This window comes from Emydura macquarii, unplaced genomic scaffold (assembly GCF_026122565.2).
Source record: "Emydura macquarii macquarii isolate MOO-44397 ecotype Brisbane River unplaced genomic scaffold, CSIRO-AGI_Emac_v2 contig_201, whole genome shotgun sequence".
Classification (NCBI taxonomy): domain Eukaryota; kingdom Metazoa; phylum Chordata; order Testudines; family Chelidae; genus Emydura; species Emydura macquarii.
In genome coordinates, this window is record NW_027130338.1 from 1,221,679 (window position 1) to 1,233,844 (window position 12,166).

The following is a 12,166-nucleotide window of genomic DNA, read 5'->3' on the forward strand; positions in this document are numbered from 1 at the left end:
TCAATTTTATCACACCTGTACTGAATCAAGTTATTGTGGCTGACATCAAATGTTTCTCCAAATAAAGCGAAGTTGCCCATTGTTCTGGTTATTGCTTTTTTGGGATGCAAATGCCTGTGCAGATAGGCAGCTGGGATGAACCCCTCTCATACATCCAAACATACATACATCCCTTTGGGCAGGATGAAAGAATCTGATGATTTAGCTGAAGCTTTGGACAAGCTTCCAGTGAAGGGGATTTAAAGGAAATGATTTCCTAGAGCAGGCCTTACATTCCTGAGAAAAATGTTGAGTCTTCTTTGATGTGCAGCTTTTAATCAGACAATGTAACATTTTGGGCAGAGAAAGTTCTTGGATTTAGGTGCCCAGTCTCCCTAAGATACTGTACCTCTTCTGGATCAACAGTCATGCAAAAGGGAATTAAATCTACAGACTGTGGGCCACACTGACAGGATTAAATTCTCAAATGCTCTGGAGCAAGAAAAATTCCACATGCACAACAGACATCCAAAATGGCTCAACATAATTTATTTTTTTATGTTAAAATGTACAGAGTTCTTTTGAAAGTACTTGCTAGAAAGGGGAAAAAAAAGTGATATTACATACAAGGAGAGGAAGGGAGGCCAACGGGCCAGGAGCGCATGACATGGAGAATTACAAAGGCATCTAGGCCCCCCTTCCCCTTAGCTTACGAGTCACCATGAACAAAGTACAAAGAGGTTACAAAACAGGAAAAGCAAATATAAACAGACAGGAATAGACTTAGCTTCATTTGTACATGCGGCTTTTAGAGGCATCTGGAGCTCTATTCACACACTCTAGAGATCTCTTTAAAGAGAATTTTTATCTTTCTTAAAATAGTTTTTAATATTCTACAACAAAGATAAAAAATTTTAAAGATGGAATGAAATGAAAAAGCTCTTATTTTAAAAGGCATCAAAGTCACTAACAGTGATTTTTTTAAATTTCTTTTAGAAGATTACCCAAGTTATCTTGCTAAAAATACATTTTTTTTAAACAGAAGTGAAAAAATGGTAGGTACCAATATTACTGCGTTGGATAATTTCTTTTTATAATATAGAAAAGAACATTTTTTCTACAATAGTTCTACAGTCACAAAGGCTTGTGGAAAAGGGAGCTGCCCAATTGTTAAAAAAATACAAAAACCAAACCAAACATAACAGCAAACAAACTAAATTCACAACCCTCATTTCAACAGCTTCTCCTGTCTTTAACCCTATCTGCCCATCCATCCCATTCCACCCCCTCCCCACATTCCCCCCTGCAGCCAATAAGCAATGACACAGCTGAAGATCTAGGAAGGAGAGGGCAGCACAGTGCGCTTTCTACATGGATGATTTAGAACCGGAATAGTATATACAGAGAAACAGGGCCGTATGCAGCCTTGCACATGCTCAAAACAAAGAAATAAGGATTGGAAGTCCTTGGAATTCTGCCTTTTTTATATTTGGCAGTTATTGGAGAAAGATCCGTTTTAGTGCATCTGAAGAAACCTCAAACCTTCATTTGGATTGTGTTTGTTTGTTTACAACTAGTTGCTTTTATTACTGTCTGCATCTCTACAGAATATACAATAAAAGAGAGAGCTTTACACTAAAGGGTAAATAATGTCCCTTCCTTTTGTATTTGATGGCATTCCAACAGGTGCAGTCACTCTCTTTTATGCTACACAGTATTTTAGCAGAAAGAGAACGGGAACTGCAGTGTGCACAAGCACACTACAAAATCCTGCTGACTAGGTCCCACTATGGTGTGCTGACTGTCCCACTCCCCTTTCCTCCCTTGAGAGAAGTTGAAGTTCCCTTCACTTGCCACACACTGACTCAGAGGTGATGAACTTACTAAGAAATGATCTCAGAATAAACGGACAGCAGCAATGTGCCTGTTTTAATACCATGACTCTCCTGGAGGAAGGGCACACCCAGCAATTTCTCCCCACATGCATAGGAATGGAATAGTGACAAAGACTCTGTAGGTTTCTTGTCAAGTCACTTAAACGCACACTTCATCTTCCAAGATTATGTGAGTAAAGGAACTTAGAGGCAGACCACTGGCAATGGCTGATCTTGAGCTCAGTCAAATTCCAAGGCTCAGAACCAAGACCCTTAGCATTTCAAAGCAGATATTAAAGGAAGAATTTGGGATCTCAGAGTTATGGCTGATTTGCAAGTTGTCAAAACAAGACCCTATAGCCATTTTCTTCTCTTTCTGCTGCACAATAACCATCTCTTATCCTTCTAGTGGCTTAATTAGGGTTACACACAGTTCTCCTTTGAGATGCTAATGCTAGTTCCGACTGACTGTGTGTGTCTGTGTGTGCTGGATGGGAATATTTTAAAGTGACATTATACTTTCAGCATGAAACAGACTGTATTTTAATTAATTAATCTATGAAGACATCTGTGTGAGAAGAATTTATTGTTTACATAGAACTCCAAATTTTGGAGAGGGGTGAAAGGGTCAGAAAAGGTTAAGAGGGGAAATTTTCCTGCCTCATTGGAATAAAAAGCTTAGTTTGTCCTCCATGTCCCCTTCTGAGTCTCCCATAAGTGCCTCCTGCTGGATTTAATTAGGAAATGCAAGGTGGGGACTACAAGGATGGGTTCTGTTACCCTTTGAGATGTCTGACATTTTAATGACTGCAGTGTTGAGCGCTGCACACAGAGGGGCATAGGGAGGAAGGGGTGGGACTATACATTTGAAAATAAAATTTAAAAAGACGATTCACTGTTAAACATACTGTGTCCGTGCGGTCAGCAAAGTAAGGCTTTTTAAAATTATGATAAGAGTTTTGTGCACATTTCCCCCCTAAAACCATTTTAAAAGGATTTCAGCTGTAAAATGTTTCAGGATTCTGAAGGAAACAAAAACCCAAAATGAACAAACAAAAAAAGAATAAAGACCAGCCTTCCTAAAAAATAAAATAAACCAAAGAAAAACCCTCTAAATCTACAGCAATATTTTTAACTGGAAAAAGGTCCATTTTCTCTGGTTTGTCAGTATAAAAGGTTCCTTTATTTATATATATTTAAGTTTTTTAGGTTGCAAGTTCATCTCGCTCATCTTCTCATGTATGGTCCATTGAGCGACTGCTTGGGCACCCCAGCAGCATTCATGTAGCTGTGATGGGAGGGGCCAGTATACATCATGTTTCCATGAGGGTTTGGCTGCATAGGCTGCTGGGTATAGGCCTGGCTCCCCATCATTCCCATCTGCATCTGCATAGGATACTGTGCTGTCTGGTTCATGTAGGCAGGGTTACTATGGTAACTGCTGTTCATCATGGGCTGTGTCATCCTGTAGCTGTTCATGGCATTCAGGGTGTTCATATTCATGGAATTGACATTATAGGGGGGAGTTGGCATCAAGTTAACCCCCATGTTCATGCCCCGCTGAACAGCTAGTGCACGAGGGCCAGCCTGCATGGCAACTGCCGGTGGGCTGCGACCATAGAGCTGCTGCTGGTGTGCAGTTGCAGAGGGCAGTGGCGCTGATTTAGAACGAATGGAAATATGCCCCTTAACTGGCATTTGCCCCTGCAACCTTTGTGTGTGGGGGATACCAATGTTGGTAGCAGACATGTTACACTGAAGCAGAGGTGATGAGAGGTTCATGGTGGTGGATGCCAAGTTCGGTGGGGGTGTCATGGTGGCTTGTGCTTGCGGCGTCCCAGCTAATGGATGAGATGGAGCTAGCTGAGCCAATCCTGTGTTGGACAGAGAAACACTGGTTGCATAGGAAGTCACAGCAGGAGAATGGCTATAAGGCATGGCATGAGGGTCCATAATGGTGTTTGTCAGCTGTTGCAACTTGGCTAAACTGAATGTGGCTGATGGTTGAGAGTAGCTCCCAGCACCAAAATCTCCTGGAATCCTCTCATAGATACTGATGTTGCCAGTGCTTCCTGATTCAGGTATTTCCATGATCATAGGTGCTGGGGTGAAACTATTATTCATGCTACACTGAGACAGTGGAGGTTGCTGCTGGGGTGGAGGTGGTGGCTGAGGCTGTTGTGACTGAGGCGGTTGCTGCTGCTGCTGCTGCTGCTGAGGCTGTGTTGCTGGTTGCTGGTTGCTTGGAGGCCTTTCTACCACACAGCTCTGAGGTGACTTAATGTTGCAATTCGCAGCAGGCTGGACAGTGCTCTGTTGCATCATGCTGCAGCTGTTGCCAATGTTTGCCATTTGCTGAGTGACAACACAACTGTTCTGAGTGAGGCTACTAGAGGAGGACAATCCCCCATAGGAGCAGCTGCTCTGGGAAGAGTTGTTTCCACAAATGCTGCCTCCCATAGTGGAGTCATAACTGCTGGGGTTTTCGTAGTTCTCTGTGGTGCTCTCAATGCTGCCAAGGTCACTGAAGCCACTATCCACCACCTGCTGAGAGTGGTCTGATACAGAAGGCACATCCATCATGGGGCTGGTCTCCATGTTCTGCATAGAGGGTGCGGACAGGGATCCTTGTTCAGGGCTTATCTGGGTGTAACCACTCTCCAGAGCAGGCACGTTAGGACTGCTGACAGAACGTACTGATTGGCTAGGATGGGACTGAACAGAGGACATTGGACTGTTATGTTCCGAGGCATGGCAATCTTCAACCATCGATATTTGAGGGTCCTCATCAGCTTGAGTGTAACTCTGCAACGTCTGACAAGCTGCAAGAGTTTCTTCACAGTCCTGGTACGCTACGTCATGTTCATTACTTTCCTCCTGTGTCAAGGACTGGACTGCTTGGACAGTTTCTAGATCTAGTTCACTATGAGGAATCTCTTCTTCTTCTTTTAATTCAATTAACCTTTCTTTAGTATTTTGCTCTTCTTCATGATCATCTTCAGAACCAGGGACATGCTCCGAGCCCACTGATGTCTCATGGGAAGCCTGTTCTTCCTCAGAATCTGCCTCTGCTTCATTTTTGCCCTTTACCTCTTCTCTACTGCTCTGTATGCTTGTTTCTAAAAAAGACTCCTGGACATTAGGCTCCTCCTTCACATCTTCTCTAATTGGCAGTTCCTCCAATTCTTTCTTCTTTGTAGATTCCAGATGACCATCATCTTCATCATCTGCATCATGGTCTTCATTTTGGTTTATAACTACTGCAACCTCATCCTCTTCTTCCTCATGGTCATGCTCAGTTTCTTCCAGTTCTTGCTGTTCTTCTTCTGATTGCCTTTGTTCTTCTAATACCCGTGGCTTCTCCTCTACTTCTTCCTCTATCTCAGGATCCTTAACATCTGCTGCTGGACTGCTGCTGCTGTCCATAGGAGAAACTGCTCTCACTTCACTACTAGTTGTATCCTCCTCTTCTCCCTCTCCCACCTCTTCTGTTTCCATATGCACATCTTCCTCCTTCTTTTCCTCAGCAAGGGGCAACTCTTCTTTCTTCTCAAGAGGCTCTTCTTTCTCCTGCATTTTGGGTTTACGTCCTGGTTTTGAACTAATTATCATGTCATCAACTCCCTCATCCTGAGCAGATGCTGGCACCTTTTCCCGGTTCAGTTTAAATCCTGGTTTCCGACCAGGTCTTTTCTTCCAATGGATTGGTTTGCGGCTTTTGCCTTTTGGCCATCCCTTCTTCTTTTTCATGGGTGTGGAAGTATTTGGCTCAAATGGAGAAATCTTTGCTTCACATTTTCTGAGCACAGACACTGGCTTCAAGGTAGGGGTGCCTGGAAACACAAAACAAAAATACCGCTTAAACTTTTCATAATTACTTGAATGTTTCTTCCTCCTCTTTGCGTTCAAAGAATTCTCCTCCCCTTTCAAAATCCCAAGCATTCCACCCCATTTATTATTTGATGTTTATAAACAATACAGAACAGAGAATTCTTAACCCTTTCCCCCATTTCAACATTTGCTCATTAATAACGCATGAAATGAACTGCATTTGCTAAGAACATCTCTTCAGTGTTTTGAGCCTTTAATATATAATCCAAATTCAGCGACATACTGTACATTAGAAGAACTAGGAAGAACCACTCTGACTTTGAAGTACCATTAATGTAATGTGTTTTTAATAGGAAAATATTCCACTTGAACAAGATACTCCCCACACCCATGGAAGTACATTGCAGGTATGTTTACATTTAGTTCTGTTCTTCAGCAGAGATCTAAGATCCAAAATTATTTCCCTGTCCAGTCATTGCTGAAATGTATTAAAAAAATTGAAGTAATTACATAAATAATTTAATTTGGCAACTGAAGAACATGTTTCTGCAAAAATAATAAAAGGAAACCAAAATTTTCTCTCTCTCATCTTTTCTGTTTGGGTCAATATTTACATTTAAGCTACTTTCTAAATTTTATTATAGATTCATAGATTATAAGGCCAGACAGGACCATTGTGATCATCTAGTCTGACGCCTGTGTACCACAGGACCTAGAACTTCCTTGAATTAATTCCTGTTTGAATTAGAGCATTTATCTTACAAAAATATCCAATCCTGATTTCCAGTTTTCGAGTGATAAAGAATCTAACACAACACTTTGTAAATTGTTCCAATGATTACAAATGTGCACCTTATTTCTAGTTTGAATGTGTCAAGCTTCAACTTCCAGCTATGGATCACGTTATACCTTTCTCCGCTAGACTGAAGAGCCCTCTATTTCTGTTCCCCCCATAGGTACTTAGCAACTGTGATCAAGTCACTCAACATTCTCTTTGTTAACTTAAACCGATTGAGCTCTTAAGTCTCACTATAATGATGTTTTTAAATATTTTAATAATTCTTGTCTAACTGGTTGCCATGTTTGGGCTTGGGAAGGAATTTTCCCCTGGTTCAGATTGGCAGAGACCCTGGGATTTTCTTCATTTTCCTCTGCAGCATGGAGCACGGGTCAGTTGCAGGTTTAAATCAGTGTAAATGGTGAATTCCCTGTAACTTGAAGTCTTTAAATCATAATATGAGGACTTCAGTAACTCAGCCAGAGGTTAGAGTCTATTACAGGAGTGGGTGGGTGAGATTCTGTGGCCGGCAATGTGCAGGAGGTCAGGCTAGATGATCTTGTTGGTTCCTTCTAACCGTAAGGTCTATGAATCTTGTGGCCCTATAGACATCAGACCTGGAAATAATACTCCAGTTGTGGTTGCAGTACCACATACACATTAGATCTTCTGGCCATAGCATCACACTGAGAGCTCATGTTCACCATGAGCCCCAAGTACTTTTCAGAGTCACTGCATTCCAGATCAGACTTCTTCATACTGTAAGTATGGCCTACTGCTGGACCTACAAAGACATCAGTATCAAAAGATACGGGAATACACAGTATATGATTTCAGGTGAAACAATACCTGACGTAGTGTGCTCATTTCGGGGAACATATTACCTGAAAGATACTGACAAATTTGAGGCAATTTGGAGAAAAGCAACAGAAATGAGTAGGGGGCAAGAGGGATTAAGTCATATGGGGAGATTAAGAAAAATAAATATATGTAGCTTGGTTAAGAAACAACTGGAAGGAGAGGAATTATTCGGTATGGTAAACACAGCCAAAACTAGAAGACGAGATAAAATTAAGAGGAGTAAAATGTAGATCAAATATCAGGGAAAACCTGGAAGCATGGTGTATTAGTTTATATAATAGTTTCCCAGGGAAAGCAGTGGAAGTCTCATTGCTTAGAATGGACTAGATAGAAATTAGAGATGGGAAAAGATCTATCACCACAAAACAATGTTCAAGCTGTAAAATGAATTCCATAAAACATACCTGATGTGCAACATGGTCAAGTTATTTTTTTTAAAATCTTAATTACTGCATGTTATATCTTTTTGTTATTCTTAAGGCGCAATCACATTTTTTTTGCATTTAATTTTAATGTAAGTGGACGTCAGCACCACAGGAATACAATGGTGATTGGTGTTATATAAATAGCAAAGGTAGAATTACATCATTACCTCTTCAGCATTTAAGTACCTTTAGGGATGATTCTCCTCTGTTAATGAGAGGCCAATGAGTGCTATGAATTAGTTAGGTAGTTCCAGTAAGAATCATTGAAGGTGGACTGAAAACACCAAACATTTTTTTCTTATGGTCCTCTATTTTTATTTGACTATTTGCCCTCATACAATGTAGTCAATCAAAGAGTTCCCATGGGGTATATGTGATGTATTAGGCAATCACGGAGCACATAACAACTGTGAAATAGGTTGTTAATGAAATACTTGAACGAGAGAGATGCTACTTCTATAATGTTGCAACACACTAACTGCCCCAGTTCAGACCAAATGTATTTTTGTTGTTGGTATTAAAGGTTTAGGCCCAGAGCACTTGGGGGTGTGTGTGAAAAGTTGAGGACAAGTATACCCAATACAAATGAGGAACAGATTCCAAAATAGACCATTTACAGTCTATTCCTTAGTCCCTGTAGGGGGAGGCTGAGTAAGGGGTCTCTGATTTGTTTCGCTTTTATTACTCAAGTGACTCCTTTATATAACCATTCTTGCAGCCACACATACTTCCTTCACTAAGGAACTTGAACAGGTAAAATGTGAAGATGACCTGTTATCTGTTCATATGCTGATATGATGTTTAAATATAGAAACATTTTGCATATGGGTTGTAAATATCTGAGTTTGGTTTGATTGGTAATCTATGCCTAGTTAGGTATTTTGTTTTGAAGTTACATGGCAGTGTAGTCAACTAGTTCCTGAGAGATACAGGCTATTATTCATTCAGATACCCTCAACTTTATCAAAGTGCCAATTCACAGCATGCTCATGAAACATACCGTTAGTATCATCAGACTCCTCTTCATCTTTGGACTTCCTCTTAGAGGAGGGTCTGCGCCTGAGGGTTTCCTGTGGGGGTAAGTGGCGAAAGTATCCCCTGGTAAATAGTTCGCTCTCGTCCTCTTCCTCCTCGATCTCAAACGTAGGCTCTAATCGGGGCATTGGTCTCTCAGAGTCTGAGTCCTCAAAAGGTTCAGCCAGTACCTCTGTGGTCTCAGAGATTGTTTCAGTGACAACACTGCTGTTGTGGTGCTTACGCTTACGGACTCGCCTCTTCCGGTGGAGAATTGGTTTCTGGGTGGGGGGAAGAAAAGCATTTGATCATATGGAGCAAAAATAAAACATTGAACAATGGAAAAAAAAAAAAAAAAAAAAACTTCTGAATTCAACAGTCTGCATGGAATCAGGATAGCCTCCCTCCAGAATCTAGACACTACTGAAACCATGGCCCAAACTCTGCCCTCAGTTTACATAGGTGAAAATATAGAGGAATAATGCTACAACTACTGCTGCCCAGTTCTTGTGTAGCACTTGTCAGCAGATCTCAAAGCACTTTGCAAATGAGATCAGTGTCATTATCCCCATTTCATAGATGGCGAAACAGACACAGAGCGGTGACATTAGCTGCCCAAGCTTACCCTACAGGCTAGCAGCACAGATAGGGATAGAACCCAGCTCTTCTGAGTCCCACTCCAGTGTTTTATCCGCTTGGCCACACTTCTATGAAGGTAAGTGGATTTATACCACTGTAACAGAACAGGATCTGTTTGTAGGAGCTGAGGATCAAAAATCCAGCAATGACCCACTATATAACTGTTTGGCAGGTTTAGTGTCCAAAAGGATCACAGCTACCTAATATTGTTTCAGAACAAATACATGTGAATTAAAACCAACTATACAGGTCATGCAGGAAACTTTTTCTTGGCAGCACACTGCCACTAACACAACATTTTCTTGGTCATGTTTATGGAATTCATATCTCCAAAATCAGGCATTGTGAATCCCTTATACTGCAGTTTATTTTAAGCTTGCTGTTAAGTTAACATTTGTGTTTTGTGAAGCTTCTTTTCCAATGAATGCTATTTCCATTTTTATTGTATTGTATGTGACATGAAATAGATTATTTTGTAACAGAAGTGAGTGGAAAACGTGGGGGAACGGGAGAAAACGTCACTTCCTGATACAACAGAAAGTGTCACAATTGAAAGAGTTGGCAATAGTGATCTCCAGCCATTGCCTTCTTTACACACTAGAGAAACAAGGACAGTCTCTCAGATTCTTTGAAAAAAGGCAGATGAGATGCTATATATTAACTTATGTAGCTTTAAAACAAGTATCTTCAGCAATGGACCCCCAAATAGTATGAATCCAGGGAGAACATGTCCTGCAGCATGCAGCCAGAAAGGAAGGAACACAAGGAGCACGTACCTTTCGTTTTAATGTTGGTTTGGTGAGAACAGGTGGAGAATTTGAACGAGGACTCTCAGGCTCATCCTCCTCCTCTTCACTACTCTCACTAAAGCACCTCAGGAGAGTCCTATCACCATCACTATATCGCCTGGATATTCTGTCACACTCCTCTGTGAATCTGCATTTCAGGGGCTCAGTGCTGTTCTTTAGCTGCCCCCTCCACATTTCCATGCCTTCACTGTATCGCCTCCGGGGTGCTGATGACATTTCACCTTTGCCATACTGTCCGTGAGGGACTGCAGACTTTTCCTCATCTTCACCGTAGCGCCCCCGTGGGGCTGGAGATTTCTCCTCACATTCTCCACATCGCCCCTGGGAGGCTGCTGACTTCTCCTCACATTCACCACATCGCCCCCGCGAGGCTGCTGACTTCTCCTCACATTCACTACATCGCCCACTGGGGACTGCTGACTTTTCCTCCATGAGCAGTTTCTGTTCCTTCTCACAAAAGGGCTCCTGCAGCTTTTTGCCTTTCCGGCTCCATCGACCTCTCCGTGATGGCTGGTTGTTTGCAGGAAGACTATCCAGAGGGAGAACTTGTTTATTTGGCCGTGTGGAATTGTCTGGAATTACGTCTGGCTTTTTTTCACTCTCTGTAGGAGAATAAGGCTCTTGCTCCTTCTTCTCCCACAATACAGATTTTACCACCTGAATGAAACAAGAACAAATACATTTCACATTTTCCATTTAAATTTTATTTCCATCCTGAACTTCCCCCCAAAAAAACTCTTGACCAAGACAAGGGACAGTATTGGAAACTAAAGGACTGAGCAACAAGGTATCAGGGTTGACTCCTAGGAACTGCAGAATGGCATATGGGTAGAACTTTGAAGGGCCACAAAATGGTTCCAAAATCCCAATTTGATAATGTTCTCCCACAAACTTCCTGCCATCTTATTTCTGTTAGCAGTGGCCATTAGTTTACTGATACCTGCTGGAATGAAAATATGGAGGAAGGGGGGACGTAAAAGCCTTTTTTCCAGCTATTGCACATGATCAAAGACAACAGAAGTAATTTTCTGCAGCAATGTAGAGTCAAGTGCATTTCACAGTTTAAATGCTATAGCAGTGTGCAGTCAGCTTGTCAACAAGAGTAAGGTAAATCTATTTGGGTTATTCCTCAATGCTGTTACTGATGTGACAAAGTGCATGACAAAGAGGATATGATGGCCTCCTGGTTTCCAATTGCTTTGTGGGCAGTAATACATGGGCAGAGTTACATTATTTTGTTGCTCTTCACTGTGTGTTTTCATACTGGCTAATGTCTTCTAAGTGTAAACTTAACTTTGAATATCTAGGTTCTCTAATGCTTTTGAAAAAACAAATATTGTTTAAGGAAAAAAATCCATAAGAGAATTTTTAAATTACAACAACTTGGTTCCATTTTTACAGTATGTGCCCTGGGCATTTCTGTAGATTAAAAAAAATTAGTAATTGTTCAGTGACAGCAGTCCCTGTGGAATTTGCAACAGAGCTGCACAAGGCTGGGCTCTACATCCCTCCAGACTATGCTCCATGTGGCTTCCACTTTTCTGGTTTGTGATCTGAAAATAGACAAGTAGCCTAGCCATGATTCTAATGTCTTCTACCATTAAATAAATCGCCATCACTTCCCATTCAAACATCTTGACTGGAAACAAAACATCTGTTTTGTCTGGGGAGGTACAAAAGCTGAGTAGATTTCAAATGGCACACTATGGTCTATATAAAGAGAATAGATTCACTCTTACATTGACCTCTCTTTCCTTCTGCTGCTGTTGCTCTTCATTTTCTCCTTCCTCAGTCTCTTCTTCATCTTCAGAGACAACAGAGTTGGAAACAATAACAGGTGTCCAACGCAGACATTCTGGGTCTACATCTACAGGCCGGAGATTCACCTGGAGCTTTGCCATATGATCCTGGATAAGTTTCTCCCGACGAACAATAACAAATCTGGGAATAGAGAAA

The 12,166-nt window shown here is 41.4% G+C and overlaps 1 protein-coding gene across 2 annotated transcripts in view; it reads right to left on the reverse strand.

The window, feature by feature from the left end:
• Positions 1–506: 506 nt before the first annotated feature.
• Positions 507–12,166, reverse strand: part of KAT6A (lysine acetyltransferase 6A) — a 63,250-nt gene continuing 51,590 nt past the window's right edge. For both annotated transcript variants that reach the window (XM_067545479.1, XM_067545471.1), the window contains exons 14-17: positions 11,950–12,151; positions 10,178–10,867; positions 8,749–9,043; positions 507–5,686 (exon numbers count right to left, since the gene is read on the reverse strand). In XM_067545479.1, coding sequence (XP_067401580.1) covers positions 3,081–5,686; positions 8,749–9,043; positions 10,178–10,867; positions 11,950–12,151 — 3,793 coding nt within the window. In that variant the 3' untranslated portion in view covers positions 507–3,080. The remainder of the gene's footprint in view (positions 5,687–8,748; positions 9,044–10,177; positions 10,868–11,949; positions 12,152–12,166) is intronic.